This window comes from Chionomys nivalis, chromosome 20 (genome assembly GCF_950005125.1).
Source record: "Chionomys nivalis chromosome 20, mChiNiv1.1, whole genome shotgun sequence".
Taxonomy (NCBI): Eukaryota; Metazoa; Chordata; class Mammalia; order Rodentia; family Cricetidae; genus Chionomys; species Chionomys nivalis.
This window is the reverse complement of record NC_080105.1, coordinates 35,819,094-35,846,302: the sequence shown is the minus strand read 5'-3', so window position 1 is coordinate 35,846,302 and position 27,209 is coordinate 35,819,094. Positions and strand designations below refer to the sequence as shown.

General features: G+C 39.5%; 1 protein-coding gene across 2 annotated transcripts in view; it reads left to right on the top strand.

Moving 5' to 3' along the window:
- Positions 1-27,209, top strand: part of Zdhhc2 (zinc finger DHHC-type palmitoyltransferase 2) — a 54,080-nt gene that overhangs the window by 9,814 nt on the left and 17,057 nt on the right. The window contains exons 2-7 of one of the 2 annotated variants that reach the window (XM_057752850.1): positions 11,555-11,581; positions 12,782-12,876; positions 20,660-20,780; positions 23,173-23,242; positions 23,938-23,970; positions 26,009-26,129. In XM_057752850.1, coding sequence (XP_057608833.1) covers positions 11,555-11,581; positions 12,782-12,876; positions 20,660-20,780; positions 23,173-23,242; positions 23,938-23,970; positions 26,009-26,129 — 467 coding nt within the window. Of the gene's footprint in view, positions 1-11,554; positions 11,582-12,781; positions 12,877-20,659; positions 20,781-23,172; positions 23,243-23,937; positions 23,971-26,008; positions 26,130-27,209 lie in introns of those variants that run through there. The other variant, XM_057752851.1, reaches the window with a different exon arrangement.

The window sequence follows — 27,209 nt, the reverse complement described above, 5'->3', positions numbered from 1 at the left end:
AACCCTGACTGCTAATTAGCCAGGCCTTCTCCCGGGAGGCCAGGGAACAAAAACCCATGAAGGGCAGAGACCAGAGGGACTTAATCAACGCTTTCATTATAACACGTTCTTCATGAAATACAATTAGTTTCAGAAATAAGTACATTTTCAAAACTAAGATACACAGAACCTTATGTTAGTCAGGGGAGGGAAAATGGTATCGACCCCACTACAGGTTCTCAGAAATTTATCCATTAATAAGCATCTTCAAAATCCAAGGACTGAATGCATTTCAAGCATCCATAAATTTTGAACAGTTTTAATATGTCCATTCAGAAAATACCTATTGATTGGTCTTTGTCTGACTTAGGGTCTATTGCTGTCGTAAAACATGATGACCAAACACAGCTCGGAGAGGAAAAGCTTTATTCCAATGTATACTTCCTGTGAACTGTCCATCACTGGTGGAAGTGAAGGGAGGGAGCTGGAGGCAGGAAAGGAAGCAGAGGGAACAGAGGAGTGTGCTTGCTGGCTTACTCCACTGGCTTTCTCAGCCACTACCTGCACAGGGATGGGGCCACCCACAGAGATCTTGGCCATTAACCATCAACCATTAATCAAGACCATACCTCCGCAGACTTGCATAAGGCCAACATAATGAAGGCATTCTCCTCTTCCTAGATATATCTAGGTTCATGTTAAACTGACAAACACTGAGCTCCCACTTCAGTTGGGGAGAGACAGCAATTGAATGATTATGGAATCTGTTAGAGCCTCATAGTGTCCTGACAAAACGTGAAAAGAAGGGCAGGAAGGATCGGATTCTGGCCATATCAGCATCCAGTAATCCCACCACCCGGGATTACAGTCAGGAAGATTGTAAGTTCAAGGCCAGGCTAGGCAATTTAGCAAGAGCCTATCCCAAACAACAGCAACAACACCCCCACAGTCCCTCACCCAAAATACTTAAACAACCACACAAATCAAGAATGTCAAGAACGTGAGGAGGAAAATCATTTCAGATGAGATGGAAGGGCAAGAGAGGGACTAAGGCCAGAAGATACGCATGTCAGGCAGAGGGAAAGATCTGAACAATGTTTCAAAGCAGGGTTGTTTGATTCTTAATATCCGGAAAAGAGACACAAAGGAACTTCATGGCAGTGGCCAGTCTGTCCCACAACTGCATAGTGGTGGTCCCCAATCCTGTGAGAAAAGCTAACACACAGTAATCCTTAGTCTATTAGCCTTCTGGAATGAATAAATTCATGGTGGGTACCCTCTGAGCTTGTTTAATTGAGCCTAGTGAGGAAGTAGACATTTAAAGCATAGAGTCCTTCATGAGATGATTAGCTTTTTATTATTTGACTATTTGTGTTCATAAACAAACTCACACTATTATTTATTCACACATATTTATACACTTATATTTTTAGGGTAGCAAATAGATAATCTTTTCCTTCTGCACTTTGAATATAATTATGTATAATAAAGAATTAGGTGAATCAGTTGTAGATGTGATTTGAGAATTCAAAGGACAGTACAATATAATAATAGCATTTAGTATAATAATAACTACAATTCAGATAGGGTAAATTATTTGAACCAATAGATCTATAAAAGTAATCACTAAAAAAAATAAATAAACTGAAATGGTTTTGTAGGAAGCACACTGGCTAAGCCAGCATTGTCCAGACACCCCCACGTTCATTTTGTAGTTCTCAGACAACTACATCTTCCCTTAAAAGTACTGAAATGGTTACTTGATTTAGATTTTGAGAATGACTTTTGAAAATATGTTGCAATTCCTCCCTCTCCTTGCCCCAACTCTTTGTAAGAATGTGCTGAACATAATTTGTTTCCTATTGACTGGAAAAGGTCATGGGGCGGGGAGAGGGAAAGGGGAGCCGCTTTGCCTGGGCATTGTTTTGGTCTCAGACCTTGAGAACCCAGGCAGATTCTTGAATGAGCCTCTTCACCAGTAGAGATGCCGGGCTGTGTTTTTCTGTTTATCACTCTGGGATTATTTCCCAGGGTAAGAGAGAAAACTGCAGTTAACATTAAATATGAACTTACTTTGTGGTTGCAAATAGACTCTGGAAGAGGCGGGTTTTGTTTTTACTGTGGTTAAGTATAAAGAACATAAAAATCCACTATATCAACCATTTGTGTTCTCTAAGTGTACAGTTCAGTGATATTCAGTACATTCGAATTTTTGTACCCATAACCATCATCCATCTCTAGAATAAACTCCCAAGTTGAATTTCTGCACCTATTAAACAATAATAGCCCCACCCTTCCCAGTCACCATTTAACTTTCCGGCTTCAATCTGACCATTCTAGGTGCTTCTTCTGAGGGGAAACACATGCTGTTTGACTTTCTGTTCCTGGCTTACTTCATCAGTGTGATGTCTTCATAGCTCGTTCATATTGGGGCATGTGGCAGAATTTCATTTTTAAAGACTGGATAATACGCCATTATGTGTAATTAACCCATTCTGTTTGTTAGTAGGCTAAGTTGTTTCTGCCTGTTTTAGCTATTATGAGTAATACTGCCTTCAACAGTGCGTACAAACACCTATTTGGATCCTTGGTTTAAGTTCCTTTGGGCTACCTAGGAATAGAATTCCTGAATAATATAGTCACTCGCTGCTGCTTTTTTGAGGGTCACTGTATGGTTTTCCAAAGAAAGTAATTTTAGTGGAAAATTATTTCAGAGGTGCTTATATTAGGTGTGCAAATGTAAAAGTCTCTAGGGGTGTTCATGAAAGGTGTCAGCATTTTCTTCTCTTGCCGCTTTATAGTTCATCAGCAAGTTCCTGGGCAGGGAATTGTGAACAGACACACCTCAACTACAAGGAAGCCTTCAGGACTGGGTGTGTGCCCTCACGAGAATGCTGGCCACCAGGTTTGAGGCAGAAAACTAAATTGCTGCCGGCTTACTGTGACAGTGGGTAAATATGAGTTGGTGGAGAAAAGTGTGGGCATCAGTGTGCTTTGAATTAATACTGTGGACGTCAATTATGACCTAGAGCCTGATCCACAGTTCAAGGACTGAACAGAATTCATGAATGAACAACAAACTTTCTGTATGCTTGCAGACGGAAGATCTGGGAACAGTTCTAGAAACCCAAAGTGAAGATATATTCCAGCAGGAAAAGTGAGATAGGCCCTCACAATGAGCAGCAGAAGAAAGTCAGTTCACATATTGCTGACTGCAACGAAATGAAGCAATTTCATAGCTTCCCATTTATATTAAGGAATCTATTCAGTTCATCATCTACGAGTTGTCTGGATGATGCAAGACCCGCTCTGGCTTCAAATGAATGTTCGTTGTTTACAGCAGTCCCTGCCAGGTAGATTGTGCTATGCTGTGGGACATGATTCGTAGAGGAAGGGATCTATCTGCTATAACTAAGAAGGGACAGACATTGTGTAGTGAAAGCTGGAACAAAAGAAAGATCATATAATGCAAGCTCCCCCCCCCACACACACACACAAGAAGGATGTGTAAGGACCACGTGACAGGGGTTTCCAAAGGCAATCACTATTCCTAGTGATCCCGAACTGACCATCAAGCTAGACTTCAACCAGATTCCCTCGAGGTTCTGCAGAAGCTGTGACTCAGTGACCACAGTGAGCCAGCGCTATACCTGTGGCAGTTCTGAGGGTGCCATGGTTGGCTCACACATCACTGTATCTCTTCAAGTGCAGCCTTGTAAATTCTGCTCCAGTGAGAACCGTGAACACAGCAGTTAGTATTCTAGCCTTGCATAGTTCCTTTCTCTGGGGTGCTGTGAAGTGCCGCCTCGTGTCAAAGAGCTTTTACGGACCTAGAAATATTGATGTAATTTTAAAGTAGGTTGTGTGCTTTCTTTGGTCATAAGATAAATGCTCTGCTTTTATTATAGTTTTAGGGAGTTGTGTGTTTCTTTAGAGAAGCATTGTTTGATCCTCTTAATGTATAAAATGCTGATGTTTGGTAGTGAGAAAGAAAAATAATATCTCTGTTCTCTGTGATAATTGTCGCCATACCAGATAATGAAAAATTGATGGGATGACATTAAGAAAATATATGACAAAAATTGTTTCTACCTGTTTATATATATTTCAAACGTGATAAAATCATTAAAATACAAGTAGCTTGTTAACAACATAAATGTGTGGTGGTTTAAATGAGAATGGACCCCACAGGCTCATAGATTTAACTACTTGGTCCCCAGTTGGTGGAACTGTTTAAGGAGGATTAGGGGCTGTGTCCTTGTTGGAGGAGTGTGGCCTTGTTGGAGGGGAGTGGCTTTGTTAGAGGGGTGTGGCTTTGTTGGAGAGGTGTGGCCTTGTTGGAGGGGTGTGGCCTTGTTGGAGGGGTGTGGCCTTGTTGGAGGGGGTGTGGCTTTGTTGGAGGAGGTTCATCACTGAGGGCTTTGAGGTTCCAAAAGCCCAGAGCCATTCCCAGTTGGTCTCTCTGCCTTGTGCATGTGTATAGGGATCTAAGCTCTCAGCTCCTGCTCAGCCCCATGCTTGATGGCCTGCTGCCACGCTCCCCACCATGGTGGTCACAGACTCACCCTCTGAAACTGTAACCCCCCCATAAACTCTTTTTTTCTATGAGTTGCCTGGATCATGGTATTTTCTGACAGCAAGAGAAAAGTAGCCAAGGCAACATCTACATGTAAACATGGATAAGAAGATGATGAGAAGTTACACTAGGCAACGCCAGTAGCATGGTGCTTCTTGTTATAAAGTTAGGTTCTAATGAAGGAAGCATCCTAGGCTATAGATTCCTCCCGACCTTCCCTTTGACGGTGAACAGTTCATCACAATGGGAACTAGTTAGACCTGGCAAGAGTCCAGAATCCACCACAGTCCATGGTTCAAAGAAATTTCTCATGGCCTCTCTGGTTTTTGCTTAAAGAAAAGCATTTGAAACTGAGAAGGAAGAGGGTTGGAACTGAAAAGGTTCCATGATTGTTTGAACTTGAAGTTGAGTTGTAGCTGCGTGTAGAAAATGGAGGGCCCCACCGGGGTGTAGAAAATGGAGGGCCCCACCGGGGTGTAAAAAATGGAGGGCCCCACTGGGGTATGCAGGATGAATAAGTTGCAGTCTCACCAAAGTCTGCCCAGCTTGCTGACACTGGGAATCTTTTTTTTGTACATATTACATCATTTCCTCACTGGGTTGGGTGTGCACACACATGTATGTGCGTGCGTCATCGTGTGTGGGTGTAGCTCACAGGTCAACTTTGGAGAGTTGCCCTTCCACGATGTGGGTCCAAGGGATCAAACTCAAGTGCTCAGCTCCTGATGCAAGTGCTTTCATGTACTAAGCCATCTTGCTGGCCCCTAATCTTGTCTGTTCTGAGATACAGATTACTGGATTCCACTGAGTAGAATGATCACTAACATCAAGGGACTAGGCCAGCGACCAGATTTCCCCATTTATCTCCACTGCTCATCAGCCAGTAATTGGGATTCATCTTTTTCTTTGCTAATCAAAAAGTGGCTGTGAACCATAAGATAGTCTTTGCTTTCCTCTCCGAACAGAGAAACGAAAAGACATAACCATTCTTAACAATTTAAGTACAGTCAAGAAATGTGTTTTTAGCGTTAATTTCGATCTTAATACCATCTGTGGAATGGAGCTATGTAAATATTTAGAGCAATCAAATGACTATCAAATTGCTGAAGCCCGCACGGTAAATCTGTCATGAGCAGTAGCATGGGTGACCTGGAGAACATTATGCTGAGAGTGATCAGCCAGTCACAGAAGGACTAATATTTATTCCACTGATTCTAGGGATGCGAAATAGTCAAACAGAGAAATGGGGAGCACAATGTTTAGTAGTTTCCAGAAACTGGAAGAAGAGGGGAATACCGTACTGCACTCGGCGGGAGTGAAGCTCCTCAGGCATACTGGATGCCTGGGCTCTAGGAATCTGTTGTCTGTTATCGCGCGTGTATTTAACACTGATGATTGTGCCATTAAAATGTTTAAAGGAGGCAGATCTCAAGCTGAGTCACTGCTATGATAAAATGTGGAGAAGTTTTCCTACCTTTGGGGCAGGGAAGAAACAGTTATTACATATTTTCCCAAATGTAAGAACTGGGAATTCTAAGTCAGGGTGGCCTCCTGCTCTGTACCCCTTATTAGCAGCTATCCAAGCAAGGATGAACCCCCAGAGTGTCCCAGGTGATATTACTCTTCCTCGGCATTGGTAGACTGAAAGTTAGGACGCCCCTGGTTTTTGTGTTTTGTCACCACTGACCAAACCAGCCTTTCCTTAACAAAACAGCTTATTCAGTTTTGAAGTGAGAAACTGGGAAGCGTAAATTCAAGCTTTACTCTTAAATATGGCCACTGGAGTATTTTAACTGGGGCCAAAGTTCATAGGTCTGTTCCTAGATACTTTAAGTAGGCTGTAAGAGGAGGGGTGGTAGAGGATTTTTTTTTTAACACTTTGCTTTCCCATGCCTCCTTCAGAAGTACCCACAGCAGCATGGATATCAAACGTTGACAGACTAGTTGAACAAAGGTCACTGAAGTTGGAAGCAATCAAAGAAGGGATCTACCCAGGACTGGGAAGCCTAGCAGGGTGCATGGTTAGGAGGCAACAGATGTCACAGGTCCTGGGAGGCCACGTGGCATTCTTGAGAGATTGTTTTTTGGTCAGATGGACCCATTGTTAGATCTCAATACCTTATCTTATAATTTGAATGACATTAAGAGTTATCCTATCTCTGGGAGAGAGACTCAGATTTTGAAACTAATATGTGGCCCGCCTCAGTGAGCTGAGCATTTAAAGATTTTAGCCCAGATTTTCTGCATATAGTAACCATTCAGCAAAAGTTCCTTATCCAGCCCTCTCTCCCTCTCACTAACCGAGATTCCATCTTGCCTCCATCCAGCCTTTGTTCTGCTCAAACCAACCTCAGATTTTGAAGGATATTATAAGCAATAATGTTTCCATTCAAGAGTCTTAGGTTATCATTTCAAACTGGAGGCCATCAAAATGTGACTGTATTCGGAGATACTGTCTTTTATTCAAGATTTGTTTATTTATTTTATGTATATAGTTACTCTGTCTGCGTGTTTGAAGGATGCCAGAAGATGGCATCAGATCTCACTATAGATGGTTGGGAGGCATCATGCTGTTTTGGGGAATTGAACTGAGGACCTCTGGAAGAGCGGCTGGTGCTTTTAACGACTGCTATTTCTCCAGCCTGGAGATATCATCTTTAAAGAGATTGAATTAAGCTAAAATGAGGTCACTGGAGTAGGGTCTAAACCATTATTGTGCTGTCCATATAAGAGAAGAAATTTGTGCCCAGCAGTAGTTGCATACGCCTTTAATCCCAGCCCTTAGGAGGCAGAGGCAGACAGATCTCTGAGAGCCTGAGGCCAGCCTGGTCTCCAGAGTGAGTTCCAGGACAGCAGGGCTACACAGGAAAGTTCTGTCTTGAAAAACAAACAAGCAAACAAACAAGGAGAGAGAGAGAGAGAGAGACAGACAGACAGACAGACAGACAGACAGACAGAAACAGAGAGAGACAGAGAGACAGAGAGACAGAGAGAGAGGAAATTTGAAAGCAGCGTGTAACAGAGAGAAGACATTGTGAAGACAGAGAGAGATGGTGGCCATTGTAACCCAAAGAGAGAGGCTTTAGTGGCCACCAACCTTGTCCACATGTTACTTTTGATTTTCTTTCCTCCTTTGTTTAAGGACCCCATTGTTTGCTACTTTGTGAGGACATCTCTGATAAAGGAATGGAGTGTGATTGTTGCAGATGAGGAAAGGAGGGTTAGGGTAAGAAATATGGGACAGCTCACCATGCTGAACATGTTGGCATCGTCCCATGACCTCAGCTACTCCGGGAAATGATTGAGAGGGCGGACACAGCGGGGCAGCACAGTGGGACATTCTCAGAAAAGCCCATCCAATCCCAGCTTAGCTTGTTCTGTATCGTTGCCCAAGGTGGAGTGTGATGTGATACATTTTCTTTTCAATTTCACCTAATCCTGGGGGCATGGTTTGGATAATTGCTAAAAGTCTTCTTGTAAAACACTAAACAAACAAACAAACACAAAAACGACATCATAATGACAGCTAAAGACAGGAAGGAAGCCCAAGTAGTGGGGGTAAACAGAAACTAGACCTGGACTCCGAACCCCTAACCTTGCAGTCCGATGGGGTCTAAGGTGCCATGGAGCACTTGGTTTCACTCTCCGTACACAGGGACAGTTTAGTAACTATGGTGATAATGTGTTGCTCCCTCTCTGCTTCTCTTCCTGCATCCCATCCATGCCAATAAAGGGCTGTGATTCCTGTAACACAATTAGCCAGGGGAGGGTTTTAAGTCCTGGAGGCATAACAGAAGAGTGGAAGTCTCTAGAGAAAGACAGATCATTGAAGGACATGGACCAGGAAGAAATTCTACTTATTTCAGACAAAGTTAGACAAATGCACTTTGAATATAGCCCACAGTGGTTGCTGTCGCATATGTCTTCATTGTTCCCAGAAGTATAAATAGAAAACATTTTAATGTAATAATAGAAGTGCTGTTATCCCTACCCCCAAACAAATTATATTTGTCTTATATGAGGAGAATGTAGGTATACTTGCCTTTGTTTCACAATAAAAACAAAAAGAGTTTGTGTTCATTAAGTTAAAGTGTTAGATCCAAAATAAACCTTCTCGCTTTCAGGAAGCATTCTCACAAGTATCATGCTAAGTGCCCCATCAAGGCTAAAGTGTGGTTTTGTCTCATTACCTGTGTTAAGGATCAGTACCATTTTGTCATTATTCAGTTTATTGTGTAAGTATCTGTAAGCCAATGCCCTCGTCTGGCCTCCACAGTTCTGCATGCGCATACACACATGCGCACGCACACACACACACACACACACACACACAAGAAAAAGTAAAATAAAAACTTTAATGAATTAAATAGTTGAGCGTATTTATAATACATCTTCCAGAGGTAACTATTCAGTTTTAATATGGCTTTTGAGTTTTAATGCAATAGTATTTAATTGTATTATTAACGTCACAAAGCACAGCCCAGCTGTGTACTGTGTCCTTAACTTCTATGCCATCTCTCCAGGCATACTGCTTAATTCTTATGTTGCTATAAGTAACCAAATTATACTCCTTTACCACTCATATTTTCAAAAATTAATTTATATTTCTCATATATTTTAGTTGCCTAATGCATATTATTAGAAAAGTATCCAAAGTCAAGGAGTGGCTTTTCTTAAATAGCTATTAAAATTAGCTATGGTTGAGCCGGGCGGTGGTGGCGCACGCCTTTAATCCCAGCACTCGGGAGGCAGAGGCAGGCGGATCTCTGTGAGTTTGAGGCCAGCCTGGTCTACAAGAGCTAGTTCCAGGACAGGAACCAAAAGCTATGGAGAAACCCTGTGTCGAAAATCCAAAAAAAAAAAAAAAATTAGCTATGGTTGAAAATAACTTATTTTACATATCCTTACACAGTGAGAAAAGACATTTTAAAATTTGATAGCTCTGACATTAATCAATATTTTCAAGATGAGGCACTAATTTAATAATTGGGAAAATACGCTGGAAAAGGCATTCATTTCTTTCATAAAAATAAATCAGTGTGTTCCTGATATGTGTGAGTAAGCTTTGTCTCTAGGTTGGGTACTGGTGTTTAACCAGTGGTGTAAGTTATGTCCCTAGGTTGAGTATGGTGTTTAACCAGTGGTGTGAGTTTGTTATGTCCCTAGTTTAGGTATTGGTGTTTAACCAGTGGTATGAGTTTGTTATGTCCCTAGTTTGGGTACTGGTGTTTAATCAGTGGTGTTTTCCCTTTGAAGCTGGTTATTCACAACTTTACTTGTAACATAAGGAAGACACGTATGAGATCACTTCTCAGAGCTTACTAAAGGGTCTCAATAAACAAATAATAAATAGGCCATTGACCATAAGAAAGTCACTATTCACTAAGAATAGATAAAGGAAATGCATGCTTATATTTTTATAATACTAATCCTCACCTGTAATAAGGGAAACCAGTACTAAAACACATTTTTGCTTTGTTTCCTCGTTTTTGGTGCTAGAGATTGAACCAGGACCTGTATACGCTAGTCACCTGCTCTATGTAGCAGTGAGCTGCCTCTAAGACACGGTTTCAGTACGCTGCCCAGACTAGCCTTGAACTGTCTAGCCTCCTGCCTCAGCCTCCTTTCTGCCGAGAGACCCAGTTTTAAGACAATAGTCGTCTTTCCTTTGACCTTTGATGTTGATTAAATTTAAAAAGATTCATGACTGTAAGAAATTTGATAGCTTTATAATATTAATGTAATTAAAAACGGCCTTTGGGGGCTGTTACATCTCATTGTATAAATGTCAGCAAATCTGCTGTAAGTGTGGCTTACATATAATTTGTTTGATTATAAAAGAGTATTTGTAGATTTTGAAGTACACTTTTTGTGAAGTAGAAGTCATGGATGGCAAAAAAAAATAGCTTTTAAAAAGATATAACTAAAACTCTGTCTGTGAAGCTAACAAATAATGTAATTAGTGATATTAGATTATCCATTTAATAGACTGCTGTTCCAGGACGGAGAGATTATCGGCTCACACAAGCTGTGCTTATTTTGCTGAATGTCTCTTTGTTTTACCATTTCCCGTTCTGAGCAGGGCAGTCACGTGTTAGCAAGTAGAACTCTTTATGACCCCAGTACCTCTGGAACGGTCATTAAGGTCACTCAGAGGTAGACTCAAACGTGGATCCAAATTGCTTTTGCGTGGCCTTGGTTTAGTTCCAAACGAGAACAGGAAAGGGTTACAATCAGTTTGGAGTCCTTGGGAAGGAGGGCAGGGAAGTAGGGGCCTAGGGAAAATGCCTGGCTTCCTGTGCTGATTAGACACAAAGAACAGTCTGGCCTTGCATCTTTCCTATGCTGTCAGACAAACTCCTCAGGGAGTCTAAGAAGATCAACAGCTGACTAGACTCTCATCTGTAAACAAACTCACATGGCAGGTTCGAGAACCTAGGAAGCTTGTTTCCATGCATGTGTGCATGTATGTACATGGGGTATGTGCATGAAATTTTAAATTCTTAGAGTCATTCAGTAATGTGGCAGGCTGTTCCCTAAAGCTGTGGGCTCTGCGGCTCTAAAAATACTTGGGAAAGTGGTGGGTCAGATCAGATACTCCTAAAACTCTGTCACATGATCCCAAGATTGCAGCATGTCTTAGGCAGTGACATTTCATTCTGGAGTAAGGAAAACTGAGTGGAAAAAAACAAAAAGATAAATAAGAAAAAATACATCCTTCTCTTGGTACAACTGAGAAATACCCGAACTCCAGAAGACATTATTACTAACATAGGAAAATCACATGAATAGCAAAATAGATTCAACCAGGGGTAAGCATGACTGACTGTGGCTGCCAGCCCCACCTCTCTACCCTCCATCAAAGCTGAACAAATATTTAAAGAATGTTGGTTTGAAGGGAAGCCAAGTTATCAGTCCATTTTAATGTCTTTTTTTGTCTTCAGGGCCTTCGGTTTACATGAACGTCACATAACCTATGACCTTTTTTTCTATTTCTAGTGTCCATGGAGAACATTGGTGAACAAGGTAAAATATTATGATGGTTGCAGAGATAATATCTTAAGAATAGTTTTAAAAACAAATTGTATTCATTATATTTGGTTGAGCTTAAAATTATTCCTTGACAATATGGTAATATGATAGAGTTAATGGCATATCATTTTTTAATTTCTCAAACTAAATTCTCTCACAAATACTGTGTAATGGCCATAATTGTTTCGAAGATCCTTAATGCTCCAAGATCCAAGGATATGAACGACCTCCTGTGCCAGCTTGAACTACTTCATAACTAAGCTTTCTACCTGCAGAGCTTATGAAATCTTGTCTCTGCTTGTGTTATGCTGATTTAAGTTCCATATTAAATAATCCAAATTGTAAATAAATCCACGGGTATAAATATCATAATTCTTTAGGAAAAATTGAAAATTTCTAGTGAAAATTTAAAACATAAAACATGTCATATTCTGCTTATTTATTTGTTTAGTTTTTGTAGAGGCCTGGTGCCATCTAGAAAAGAAGTCTACCACTGCTATGCAAGCCCAGCCCTCAGACATGTCTATATTCTGATATGGCACATTTTTCTGCAATTGTTTACTTCAGAACTGCACTGATGTATTATTCAGATGGAATTGTTTTCAGTAGGATGAAATTATGATTTTAAATTTGTGTAGTACTTCAAGCCTTTAAAAGAACATACAAAGTGTGTTTATATTATCAAACAAATATACTCAGGATGCTTTTCCTAACAGTTGTCCTGTGTACTAAATCAAGCATTAGAACCCCCACAGGCAGAAATCACTTCCTCCAGATGGTCCCTGTTTACATGTTGTCGTTATAACCAGGAGAGCCACCAGTGTCAACCAGAGCTAAGCAAACGGGCAAGCGGCTTCTCAGATGGGAACTGCTTTCTCTGCCTCTCAGTAAGCGAAGTTCATGAAGCCTGGAAGTCTGAACATTTGGTTAATGTTGGGTTTACTCTCATATAACTGCCCCACTTCTACAGCTTAGAAAAAATCTGATTAGCCAATTTGCAAAACGATGGGCCTATGGAGTGATGGTGAGGTTCTAGCCAGTGGATATAGATGTGATGATACATTTAAAGATGTTAAAAAATCTTGACTTCGGGTATTTATAATACTGTTTATAGTATGTCATTGCTAACTTAAATACCGTGATTGGAGTAAAATTTCGCATATTACAGTGATGATTATGCTTCTCTCGTTGTAGTTGTGTGCCTCATGGCTTATCATCTACTCTTTGCAATGTTTGTCTGGTCATACTGGAAAACCATTTTTACACTGCCCATGAATCCTTCAAAAGAAGTAAGTTAAAGCAATAGTAAAGTTATCTTGAAGATAGCAATCAGTAATGCTGACTTCTGAAAATGAATTGCCTTCTTTTCATCAGTTGTTACAAACTATTGAATATGGTGATATTTTTGGGTTTTAAAAAATCTGTATATGAATAAATAAACACTTGGGATTTTCACTAAGTACTTACTTTTGCATATGGTAGAGTTATTCAATCAAATCTTTTATGCATTCTTTTCTATGTTAGAGTGTGTGTCCAGATAGATCAATAAGAGATAGGTGAGACAGACAGACAGATAGATAGATAGATAGATAGATAGATAGATAGATAGATACATACATACATACATACATACATACATACATACATACATACAAGTTATTGTAATTCCATACTAATTATTATACTAAATACATATTAGTTGTCTGGCAATCACCAGGAATAGCAACAATTAATTGCTTAACTCATTTTCTCTGTATTCAACAAATCTGTAGCGTAGCTAGTCCACAACTTTTACACACACAGACTCCTTCTTTCTTACTGTTCTGTCTGTTTTGATTCCATGGACCACTACTTGGCTGAAGATGTAGCTCTAATTCCAGACATTATGAATACATCATAGCCGCAGGCCATAGACAGTAGGACAGAGGTGCCCTTTCCCTCAGTGACATTTTCTTCAAGGTATTGATTCCATTTCCACTTGCATTTAGATGACTTCATTATGGCACATCTCACATGGACGTCTGGGAATGTCATTCTCAATGATCACGTCAGCCACTGAAAACAGGAGTGGTTATTGGGAGAATACTAGCAATCTTTATTTGTTTTTAAATATTTATTCATTTATTTATTAATTATACAGTATTCTGTCTGCATGTATGCCTGAAGGCCAGAAGAGGGCACCAGACCTCATTACAGATGGTTGTGAGCCACCATGTGGTTGCTGGGAATTGAACTCAGGACCTTTGGAAGAGCAGGCAATGCTCTTAACCACTGAGCCATCTCTCCAGTCCACTAGCAATCTTTAATACAGAGGCTTTTAAGTAGTAGCATATGACTAAATTAAAATTGCATTTTTGAATATATCATGCTGTTCATTTCTGGGTCTCTCGTTTGGGTAAGAGCAAGGGATGGTATCTTCCACGCCCTTTGCTCTTGGCATTTGCTGCAGTATGTTTGTTGAATTTAAATAAACATTGTTGTTCATAGCATATTTTTAGTAGGCCAAGTTATATAGAAGCCACAGCACTGTAAATTGTTCCCTAAAGCAATCAGTTTGACTTGAACCTGTGACCATAAGAGGCCAATGCTTTCAGCCTGGAAAATGTGTTAAAACCAACCCACGTGTTTGCACAGAAATAATGGTATGTGTAGACTGTAGTGCTTCGTGGACCATCTTTTCTTTGTCTTTCGACTTCTTTCTCCTTTTCTATGTATTTTTCCTCCCTCATATAGTGTTTACTTCTTGCTCATAATCTCTCCCACATGTCTTGGCCTTTGTGTAGGTCTGAAAAAAAAATGCTGGCTTCTATCAGTCGGGTGAGTGATGTCATCCAGTCAGGTGGATACCAACCACCTCTCCCTTGATAACTCTCGCATCTTTTCCCAGTTCTGATTTCTTCTGAGAGCTTAAATGTATGTGTCGCTCTGCCAGACCTTCCGCTTTGAGTAGGCCAGTGACACTTCATATACAGAGAGCACTCCTCTGTCATTCCCTAAACCGTAGCATATCTGTTTCTTAAATGTAAGCGTCGTGCAGGCCTGGAGCCTGGGGTCTGTCTGTCTATGTCTCTATCTCTGTCTCTCACTCTTTCTATTTCTTCTTCACTCTTTCTGTCTCTGCATGTCTCTCTCTCTCTCTGTCTCTACCTCTGTGTGTGTGTCTTTGTTTTTTGTCTCTCTCTCTCTGTCTGTGACTCTCTCTTTCTTTGTGTCTCCTCAATTTCTCCCTACCCCCTACTTCTCTTACTTTATCCCTCCCTCTTACCATCTCAATCATCTCCATCATCAGACATGCTATACATCTTACTTACTTACACCCCCTTCCCAGAACACTGCAAAAATTTATCTTCCACCTTGAAGCTAGAGTGTTCCATCTAAAGAGAAATTTAACATTTTAGTCCTCTGCATGTGTCTGTTCTGTGACTGTATATACTCCCACATGGTAAAGTCTGGTCTCCCTTGCCTGGCAACAATAATCCTTGTCTGGGTCTCTGACTTCCTGTGTTATGTTCTTGTAACTCTTAACTCATGCAGCTTTCTGAATGTACCATTTCAGTATTTTTTTCTATAATATTATTTCCATTTTCTCATTTAAAAAAATTATTGTTTGTATTTGTACCAGCAACAATTATCTCTCTTGAAATTCTCAGGCATGGGATTATCCCAAAGTTCAATTTCTGGACCTCTTTTTCTATATATCTGCATTGGTGATCCTATTTAATTTTATAATTTCATATAGTCTGCCATTGGTATAACTCTCGTTAATACATTAGCCCAGACCTCTCTCCAGAACATCAGACACATCTAAAACTATCTCTCTGACATCTGACAAAAATTTCAAATTCAGCATATCTGAAAACATTTGGATCTCCTACTCACTTTTCTAATTATATTTTTAAAGCGGTTCCATTTCACAAATGGCAGTTACATCTTCCATTAAGCTTTAGAGTTATCCTTGACTCTTCTTCCTCCTCCATCCCAGACACAGTTAGTATCTTCAGGCTATAACTTTAGCAGATGCCTTCATTGTGAGCTCATGCCCTCTCCTGCTGCCACTCTGAGCCAAGAGGGTATAATCTCTCATTTACATATTTGCAGTATCACGTGGAGGGTTTCTCTAACTACACCATATAAAACAGCAACCCTCCTAGGACAAGTGTAGAAATGAATCACAATGAATTTAAAACTGGATGGGACTTTGCTGGGTAATTGTTATACACAAAACCGTGTGTGTGTGTGTGTGTGTGTGTTCATGTGTGCAGTTACCCTCAGAGGCCAGAAGAGGGTGTCATGAACTGGAGTTGGAGGTGCTTCTGAGCCAGTTGGCATGGGTGCTAAGAACAGAAAGTGCTCTTAACCACTGAGCCATCCCTCCAGCCCATATTGCTAATTTTCACGGCAGCATAATATCCCCCTTGAACTATGTAATGACTGATGTAAAGATACCCCAATTTTAAATTTAAATTATATGGCTGACCCCAGTCACATATTATATATGGTACAGATATTAGTGTGTATGTATGTAGAATTTTACCTATATTTTAAATTATTCCTTAATAAAAAATTTTTGGATGTAGAATTACTAGATCAAGGAAATTTCAGTTGCTTATCAAATTGCTACCCAGAAGGGACTGAAGTAATTTTCAATACTACCAATTATATCAGACTCTTGGCATTTTTATGAAAACTCTGTTAGCAACTTAGTGGACAAACTGATGTGTGTATGTGTGTGTGTGTGTGTGTGTGTGTGTGTGTGTTACACAAACTCTAATTGGTATTAGTAATAAGAAACCTAGAGTCAGATATAGGGGTTAATGCTGAAGATCAGAGTAGAGCGACCAGTCACTAAAGAGACCTCTGACCTGTACTGAATCTTCCTACTGAAGGGGCAATCCTGTCTCTATGAATACTCAGACTGCATACTCAGACTGCGTCCTCAGACTGCCTCAGACTGCTGCCTCAGAATGCAATGAGCTACCGTCTCCTCCTGCCTTAGATTCCTTTTTCCATTCTGCCATATCACTCCTGTCTGCACAGCTGTAGCATGAATTCTAGTTGATCTTAATAATAAAAACCAGGAGTCGGATATTAGGGGGTGAAAGCTGAGAGGTCAGAGAGGCAGAGTGACCAGCCACTAAGAGTTCTTATTTCTACCAATGTTCAGGCCCAAGGGGCAATCCAGCCTCAGACTGCCTCTTCAGACGGACGGTGTCAGACTGCACTGAGCCCCTGTCTCCTCCTGCCTTATATTCCTCGCTCTGCCCAGCTGTATTATGCCTGTCTCCACCTGCCTGGTGCTGGGATTAAAGGCATGTGATCCCAAGTGCTGGGAGTACCTTTGTGTGATCTCTTTTTCTCTTTAGACTGGCTCAATTTTGTGTAGCCTGGGATGGCTTTGAACTAACAAATATCCATCTGCCTCTATCTCGAGAGTCTTGGGAATAAAGTGGGTGCCACCACTGCCTGGCCTTCAGTGGCTTAGCTCTGCACTCTGATCTTCAGGCAAGCTTTATTATTTAAAACACAAATAAAATATCACCACATGTGCGTGTGTATCCCCTACATCAAACAGAACCAACAGACAGGAAAATGTATTTATGTGAGTTTTTAAGATGTAAATAATGATTTTTCTCTTTGTATTTATGGTTAAAATTGAACCCAATTTCAATCTGGAAATGACAGATGACCTCGGATCTTGGTTCCTAATACACTTACCACTAGGAAGAAGGCAGGCATCTTGGAGAAAAGATTTCTTTTAGGACTATGCAGGAATAATGAAGATCAGCCAAGGGCATCTTCTAGTGCCAGAAAACAAGGAAGTGCTCAGACAAAATACATGTGTCAGAGGAACACAAGGGCCAGTGAAAGAAATCCAAGTAGAAAAGTCAAATGATTTGAACATCAAAAGTCTCTGAGACCACTTAAATAAATGAGTAAAATGATAAATAAATAATAGAACAGAAGCATGATAGAAGACTTCTAGATAATTTCTGTAAATACTTCACCTTTTAGGGGTGGAGGCCTAAATCCCCATACCCTATATATGAACACGTTCTCTCCAAAGAGTACAGGGTAGGGAGAAGTACCGAGGAACTAGACACTAGAAACCCCTGATGGAAAGCTCCCTCGTGCTGGAGAGATGGTGGAATGGGGAGAAGCACTTGTTCTTCAAGAGGACCTGGGTTTAGTTTCCAGCACCCATCTGGCAACTTGCAAGCAACCATAACTCCAGTTCCATGGGGCTATGGTGCTATTCTCCAACCTCTGAGAGCACAGACAGACACATGCTACATGTGCGTGCCTGCAGGGGAAACACCCATCCACACAAACTAAACCTTAAACAAACAAACACAAATTTGTACCCTCCCTTAAATGTGATTGAGGCCAGCTTGATAGGTCCATCGATGCCAATATCAGTTTTCCGCCTAACAATCTATAACCCTCAGTTTTATCAGGAGACAGATATCAGAAACGTTGCAATTAAATGGCCCTCCACACAACACCAGTACTACTCACAACTGCATCGGAGTAAGAAGGAACAAGAAAAGGAAAACATGAACGATAAAGGAAAATCTGAGACACCCCCAAAGCTAAAACGAACCTGAGGGCATATGGTGATTGAAAATACTTTAGGATTTCCATAATCCCATTTTATGCAGATGTATGGAGTAGAAATACCAGAGTAGAAAAAGATATTCCAAAACAGAAAATCTGACTATTTATGCTGAACTTTATGTTAGGCACTTTAGTCAATAGTGTATCAATATTATTTTTATTAAAGTGCTAAAAGTGCCATGCTACTGTAAGATAGTAATATGGGAAACTTTGTGATGGGCTATATAGGAATGTTAGAAATTTTACAGTACTTTTTTTTTCTCAATTTGTTAAGTAAATCTACTGTATTCTTTAAAAACAAGATAAAATTAGTCTAACAGAAGCAAAACCAGGATTATGAAGAACTGTGACATCTGGAGGTTGGAGAATAGATCAGGAGTTATCAGCTCTGCTTTCCAAGTTGCTCAGTACCTTCAGATACATACAGATAGCATCTTCTAATCTGTGGACTGGCAGGACTTTGCATACCATAATGTTCTGGAAGAGGAAGTGTTGGAAGGGAGAATCATGTAGCTCTACCCTATTCCAAGGTAGAAACCTATTTTTGAACTCTATATTATGTAAGTAAGATTATGCATTTGATTTCTTGGAGCTGGTCCAGGATGTTCTGATTAATTTATTAATTTGAACATTAAATATGCTAGGGTCTTCCATATTCAACACACTCTAGAAGTTACCCATGAGGCGAAAAAGACCCAGAAACTCGGTGAAAGGCGTAAAATGTTGAAGATATCAATGTATATGACAGTTCTTAAAAGTCATTTAATAAGCCAGTTCACTGGCAATTTATAGCACCTGGTTTTAAATCAGTTTTAGAAATGGCAATAAGAAGAGCTAGGGAAATGGCTCAGATGAGGATGCTTGCTTGGGATGTAAGCATGAGGCCCTGAGTTCGAATATGAAGCATCTAAGTAGAAAGCCAGGTGTGGCTTTTATATTAATGGGCCTGCAAGTTTTGGATTAAGTCTAGCAAAAGATCACGCACACAAGAATATTATGCCAATGTAAAAGTTATCTACACTTGAAAGCTGAAGTTTGGTTTTGTTCTGTTTTTAGTTTATTTCTGGGAGGGCAAAGGCTTAGGCTAAGTGTCATGATCAAATTTTTATTGAATAATCTGTCATGACATAAATGACATTTGTGTCACCTTAATTTCTTTTTTAGAGACAGCAACTCTCTGGGTAGCCAAGGCTGATCTTGAACTCACAATCCTCCTGCCTCAGCCTCTTGAGTGCTACGATTACAGGGTTACAGAGCCATGCCCAACTCTGGGTTGTTTTTTTGTTAAGTATTTATTCTGTGAGAGTTTCATTCACAGTTCCTCTTGGAATACAGCTCAAAATTGAATCGAACTTCCCTTTCATATATGTTGGCCTAGGTTCAATCCCTGGTACTGACAAATAAAGTATAGATAATGTACAATTTAAAGAATAATCAAACGAAAATGCCCAAACATCCAGCCGATACATAGAATAGTCTTAAGTTTCCTATCTGCTATACACTTCACAGTTGCATGCCCCTGTACTTCCCAAGAAGAAACAACTGTTCTGTATTTTGTTTTAATTATTCCCCTTCTTTATAATTTTAACACATATGACTGCCCTTATTGGTAAGATAGATGCTGCTTAGCTTCTTGAAACTTTGTAGAGAATGTGTTCTCTAAGATAATTTGTGGTTGCTGTTTGCAGCAAGATACCAAGATAAGGTCCTTCTTTGATCAGTCATTGTAGTTCATGGTGAAGCACCAGGAGTGGGTTTAGATGTGTCTTGTCCTGATTCATTTACCCACTACCCTTTGATAGGTGTTGGATTGAGCACTGTGGCTGATCTGGCACACACCTTCTGAATCTATTTATAGGAATTCATACAGTACCAACTTTGGGACTTTTGTATGTATGTGTGATTATCTTATAGGAGCCAAAACTTATTTTTGTTTTTCTCAAATAAATATGGTCAATTGGTTGAGTCAAGATGTCAATATGAGCAACAAATGAATACTTAGATATTTAAGTACCAAATGAGATCCTCTGTGACAGTTATGCCTAAGTTCAAAAATGAGAATGTATATCTAATTGTTTTTCTTCTAATTCTGTTCCTGATTGTATCCAAGTGAAAAAAAAGTCTTGCATTTTTACTGTGCCATCTTATCAATTATATAACTAATATTTTGACAGAATTATTCATTTTATAAACTATTTCCTGCAGTCTGTTCCATTTAAGCTTAAAAAACATTTATGGAAATAGGTATAATTACTATTATTATCATCATATCCTTTTTCAATATTCATAAAGTAGTTATTTGAGAGGTTAAGAGACATGATTGGGAAACTCTATCAGCCTCTCTGAATATACTATATACTATTAATATTTTATAAGTACCTTTGAGTGTAATAGAGCAGACAAACGGGTTGTCATTCCTTTGGAAAATACTGATTAAAATTTAAATTTATTCCTCAGTTCCATCTCTCTTATGCAGAGAAAGAACTGCTGGAGAGAGAGCCAAGAGGAGAAGCCCATCAGGAAGTTCTGAGGCGAGCAGCCAAAGACCTTCCCATCTATACCCGGACCATGTCCGGAGGTAAGTGTTGGTAATGAGGAACAGCCCGCAAATGAGGAGTAATGGCTGTTGGAAAGCATACTCATATTCATAAGCCGTCAAGGGCTCGTTGGAGAGTGCTGTGCTCTTTCTTGGGTTGCTATTAAGTCTTCCTATTCAGTTCCATACAACAGAACAGAAACATGAGTCACACGGTGGCAGCGAGAGCTCAGAACTGACTCTGATTCCGTCCCTCCTACTTTGTCGTGACTTGGTGATGATGTAAGGACCGCTGAAGTCTTTATCTGTAGTAGAAAAAAATTGCTTTTAACGTTTTAATTATAAACCTTCCTATTTGTGTTTAAGGAAGCAGTGTCTACAATGGATGTAAAGCTAATAATTTTGCAAGTGTTTTTTTTAAATAAGACTAAAGTAGTAATTGTGTGAATTATGTAAAACATAATTAAGGTACTGCTATCTTTTTTATTTTAGATTTTATTTGCTCTTCTTTCATACAATATATCCTGACTGTAGCTACCCCTCCCTCCCTCTTCCCAGTTCCCCCATCCCCTTTCCTCTAGATCAACGCCTCCACCCGCTTCTTCCCCAGAGAAGAGCAGACCTCCCAGCGACATCAACAGAACACTGTACAACAAAATACAATAAGACCAGGCACACACCCTTATGTCAAGGGTGGGCAAGGCAGTCCAGTAGGAGGAAAATGCTCCCAAGAGCATTTAAAAGAGTCAAAGACACCCCCACTCCCACTATCAGGAGTTCCCCCAAACCAACAGTCATAATATATATATTATACACACACATAATATATATATATACACACACACTGAGGACCCATCACAGACCCATGCAAGCTCTGGATTGCTGCTCTGGTCTCTGTGAGGCCCCAGGAGCCTTGCTTAGTTGATTACCCAGCTGTGCTCACTCAGGGTTCACAGCCCCTTTGGCTTCCACAATTCATACTTCTCCTCTTCAGAGGGTTCCCCAAACTCTGAAGGGAGGGACTGATGTTGAGACCTCCAACCTGGGCTCTCTCTTTGCCTGAGGTTTGGCTGTGGATCTCTATCTGCTCCCATCAGTTGCTGGAGGAAACCTCTCTGATGATGACTGAACTAGGCATCAATTTGAGTATAGCAGAGTATCATCAGGAGTCATTTCATTGACTTATTTTTTTCTTTGCCAGTCATGTTTGGTTCTATGGAAACTGTGATATAAATAACTTAAATTAATAGGAAGCCTACTTCACTTACGTTTTAAAGTAATTTAACATCTAATTAAGTCACTGTCTTAAAAAACCAACAGGATACGGTGACTCACACCCTTAATTCCAGCTCTCTGGAGTCAGAGGCAGGCAGATCTTTGAGTTCAAAGCTAGCCTGGTCTACAAAGTGAGTTCTAGGATAGTCAGAGCTGTTACACAGAGAAATCCTGTCTCAGAAAAAAAAAAAAAACCCACCACCACCAACAACAACAGGAAAAAAACCAAAACAACAACAAAAAAAACCTACATGAACTATAGGTAATTACTGCCAAGACTTAACCCAGATATATTTTGTGGCTTTAAACTTCTGCTTACCATTATGGCCCATTAGCCCATTTGTCTGTTGAGTGCTTAAAATATGGCTAGACCAAGGTGAGAATTCTTAAATATAAGATACACAAATGCTTTAAAAAAATTTAGCATGCAAGAAATATAAAATGCCTCATTAATATTCCTATATAATTTTCATTTGCTTTGAGCTCACATTAGAATCGTATTAAATCTACTTCCAACACATTTTTCACTGTTTGCTGCAATCTAGCGCATCCTGTGAGGTGTGTGTAGAGAAACAGCCTCTCAAATTCAGCCATTCAGATAGATTATGCTCTCTGTACTATTGAAGAAAAGGTGCCATGGATATGTGCAAGAACCAAAATCCTGTATTGAAATGATTCTTATAGTACTTCCTTCTAACCTTGTATCAGAATCAACAGAGATGTGAGGCCTTTTCCAATTGATGGAACCTCCGTGGTGTGTTTGCACATTCTAGACGACATCTCTGTGCTGTGTTCCAGCTCAGTTATGCACAGCAATACATTGATTTAGCCGAGGAAGACTTTCTGTTGACCAGCAGAAATGAGCACACCTTTCCCCTTGAGAGCCATACTGTAACTTCTGATGACGGAGAACTAACTCCTAGAGAGATTTTCCAAGAGGTCTTTTGTTCTTGGACAGTCTCTCCAGGGAAGCCTGTCTCTAGGCAAGTGTTTGCATTCTCTGCCGTTAAACTGGGTTGAATATCATTTTTTAAGTCAAATTTAAATTCAGTATCCTTTTTAGAGTTTAAATCCTGAGTGAAGATAAAAAGTCATTTAGCTGTATTTTCTAATTTTCTTAGCTGTTAAGACTGAGACTAAGTGAACTTTCTGTTCCTAGCAATCCGGTATTGTGACAGATGCCAACTTATAAAACCTGACCGCTGCCATCACTGTTCTGTCTGTGATAAGTAAGGAAACCTTTGCTTCTCAAACGTCTACGTGCTTGGGGTTGTATTTTCAGTATTGCATTACTGCTTTCCTGATTATCACTACAGCTCATGGTCGTGCTGTTTAGGGCTTTGGATACACGAGTGGAGTTAGTCATTGCGTTAACTGCAGTGTAGCTTATGGCTGCAATTAATGCCGTTTCCCCCAGGCTCATGGTGACGTAACAGGCACATTTTTAGTAAGTCTTACGTGGCAAGCTCAACTTTAGCAAATGTTACTTCCGTGGGTGTTTTCCATCTTTAGAGAGACACCTTGATTGACTTCACAGACTTAGAAGTTGTTGTCTACTTAATATGTGACAGACAACAGAAAGACGTGTCCTAAAGATTGATACTAAAGAGCAAATTTTATATAAAGTTTGTGTAAATCCACGAATATTTTCCACATTGTAATGCAAAGTAGTCTCGTACCAATAACAGTCTTTAAAAAGAAATTGTATCTTAAGGAATGTACATTTTGGTGTTTCATTATTCTGTTACAACTAGAATCAGCTATAGTATCTGTTTTAGGTGAGAATGTCTGCTCTTACTGGTTTTTATTTTTAAACAAATAGTTTTGTAATATTTTACATATCACAACTGTTGGAAATGTTTTCGATTTTCTTTTTATAATGGACATCATAAGGTGTCGTATTTTATTTTTTGGATATTTTTAGATGTATTTTGAAGATGGATCATCATTGTCCATGGTGAGTATGAACTTGAAACAAGTTTGAATCAATTATTAACTTTAACTTAGCATAAACTGAATCACTTTTTACAAACCTTTACATTAGTCAGTCACCTAGTCCTAGAGGCACTTCCAGATTTAGTTCTAGTATTTACTTAACTTCAAGGAGTCTTCAATTGACAGCATTTCCATTAAGTAATTTTAAAACAAGTGCATTAATAACCTGAAAATTAATTTTACATGTTTTCCAGTACAAAGAGTATTCTTTTATGCACATATAAACACAGGTGCACTAAAATGCTTTCCAGAAATGTAAATATTTATACATTAATTATATTTATTACATTAATTAATAATTCCTCCATATATGTTTATAATAAACTTTTTAAATTTAATTTTTATTGAGTGCTACATTTTTCCCCGCCTCTCCTTTCCCTTCTACCCTCCTCCAAGGTCCCCATGCTCCCGATTCACTCAGGAGATCTTGTCTATTTCTACTTCCCATGTAGATTATATCTATGTATGTCTCTCTTAGTGTCCTCATTGTGGTCTAAGTTCTCTGGGATTGTGATTTGTGGGCTGATTTTCTTTGCTTTATGTTTTAAAACCACCTATGAGTGAGTACATGTGATAATTGTCTTTCTGGGTCTAGGTTACCTCACTCAAAATGATGTTTTCGAGCTTGTTTACTCACCCTGCCCAGGGTCTCCCAGTCTACCACCCCGAGTTATCCACTCTACCTCTTGAAAACAGCACAAGCAAGCAAAGGCAATATCCTGTGTTCTTTGAAGAGAGATCACATTAGAGGAAACCCGTACAGACTGTTTCCAATATTCTTTCTCGCCATTATTCCATCCCGGTGCCGTAAAAACCAATCTCAGAGATCTGTTCGCATCCTCACAGGGCCCTCCGAAGCCGCAGACATAACCGTTAACACGTAATATGTGATTTCACTTATTTACGAATTGCTTCTCATGAACAACACCTTTAAGTTCAAAATTACTAAATCTCCTGTTGTTTCCTTTACATTATGCTCTTTGAGGTACAGAATCATAGTTCATGACAGTACAGCTTTTTTAAAAAAAAATAGAAAAAATAGTAAAGAGTTCCGTTTCTTTATCAAGGTCAGTGGAAGAGGGGGTCAGGGAAGGAGACAAAGAAGGGCTCAAGAGGGGCCAAGAGCAGGACTGAGAAGAAGCGGTAGGCTCGTCATTCCACCTAACTGCCAGTTAACTCCAACACCTGTAGCTGCCGCTTTAGCCACGGAGGATCACGGAGTCACGTCCTGTTTTATGGGAAATAGGAAAATTGAGAAAGTGACTACAAAATAAAATGTACTCTGCTTTGTGTCGTCGATATTGTTGTGAGTCCACTCTCCCCCACCCATCCTATAATGATTTTAGAAAAGGATTCATGAATTTCCATATTTGGAACCATAGAGTGTAGGGCTGGATTTCAAAAATTACTGAGCACGCATTTTCCAGTAAAGAAGATGAAATTCTAATAGGCTACTTCATATACATATATATTTATATATATTATAATTATCAAGTGAGTGCTAAACTCTGTCTATCTAGCTCCCACTCCTTTTCTTAATTATTCCATTTAATACACTTTGATAATTTATTTGCCTCCATGATGGTATGCAATGAGGAGGGTCAAAGAGACCTGATCCAATTTGGGAAAACCTAAGAGACTAACTTATTTAATCCCAGTTGGAAATGGAATCGAGAGATACCTTAGTGAGTTCTCCAAATTTCCTTGTCTTTGTTGGGTCTGTCACAACGTCTCTGTCTTTAGGTGGGTGTTCTTTATGTGATTCATTGTATATGAGGCAGAGTGACATTAATTGTAATTTATTAAATCAATATTAAATATCATATGTTGATTATTTAAGCACAAAAATTCCTTTTAAATGTATTAGGAAGTGTAAAGCTCCTTATAAATCAAATGCTAATTAACTTTAATTGAACATAAACCAAAAACCATGCTATGCTTAAGTATATTTATCCCTAGACTGGATCTGTAACTCACTCAGACTTTTGCTTTGTTGGCAGGGTGAACAATTGCGTTGGATTTTCAAATTACAAATTCTTTCTCCTTTTCCTGGCGTATTCTCTGCTGTACTGCCTTTTCATTGCTGCTACAGATTTACAGTATTTTATCAGGTTTTGGACAGTAAGTCATGACTTTAGTGCCTTTCCTATACATAAATGTTCCACAGTGAGTTATTTCAGACCCTGACTTCCTAGGGTTAGTCTATGAACCGTCAGTCCTCATGATTTGCTTTCTGTGTTTGTGCACCCATCAGCTTCCCAGCCAATGTGCTCAGAGCTTTCTCGGTAGTCTCTAGACACATACAGATCTGCACAGTGCACATAGATATTGCTATTATATAAACAAGGCAGCGCTATGCCCTTTCCATCTCAGGGTCCAGTAAACAAGTTCTGGTCTCCCATGGTCTGTTTGCCTCCGTGCTTTTTTGTCTGTTTCTTATTTGTTTGCTTTGTTTTGTTTAACTTTTTGTTGATTTTGCAGTATAAAATGATCTTTAAACATCCTGATGAAACCTACTGTTTCTCAATGAGACTGATGTGTCTTGTGGAAAAAAAAAACATGCTTCATCCAGGCATTAATTATAGAACAAATAAGGGGCATTCGGGCAAAACCCCACATCTAATAAGGTTGTGAATTGGTCAGTGGCTGCCGAAGGCTTTATGAGAAGAGAAAATCAACCCCGTGTTTCCTCTAGATCCAGTTCTCATGGATCCATTGTTCAAGGCGATCTCGTGAACCATAACTACAGCGATAATGAGAACTGGCTACTTAAGCAGACTTTTTTCTCAGTATTTAAAAATTAAAGTGTTTCCTCCTTGGGTGCTAAGTGTCTTTAAAACTGTTATGTGGGCAATGTTCTGTATTTTTATTGCACATTCCATTAATAATCTTTAGGTAGTTCTTTTTATATATACTATATGTTCTAAAGCAAGACAAAACAAAACTATGGAGTGTACACGCTATCCAGAAATATTCCTGGCAAACACGAAATAATAGTTAAAAAGCATTTTACTCCTTGCCAGGATTTCTTTCACATAGAATTTTATTTGATTTTCATTAAATTATCTTTCATTATGGCAAGAATTTTTGAATTGCTAGGTAATTTATATGAGATTGAAACCAAATGTCATACGAAAGAGCTCCTGAATGCTCGCTGTGTGCTAGTCTTGTTGTTAGGAAGCAGAAAGACACATGTGGGTT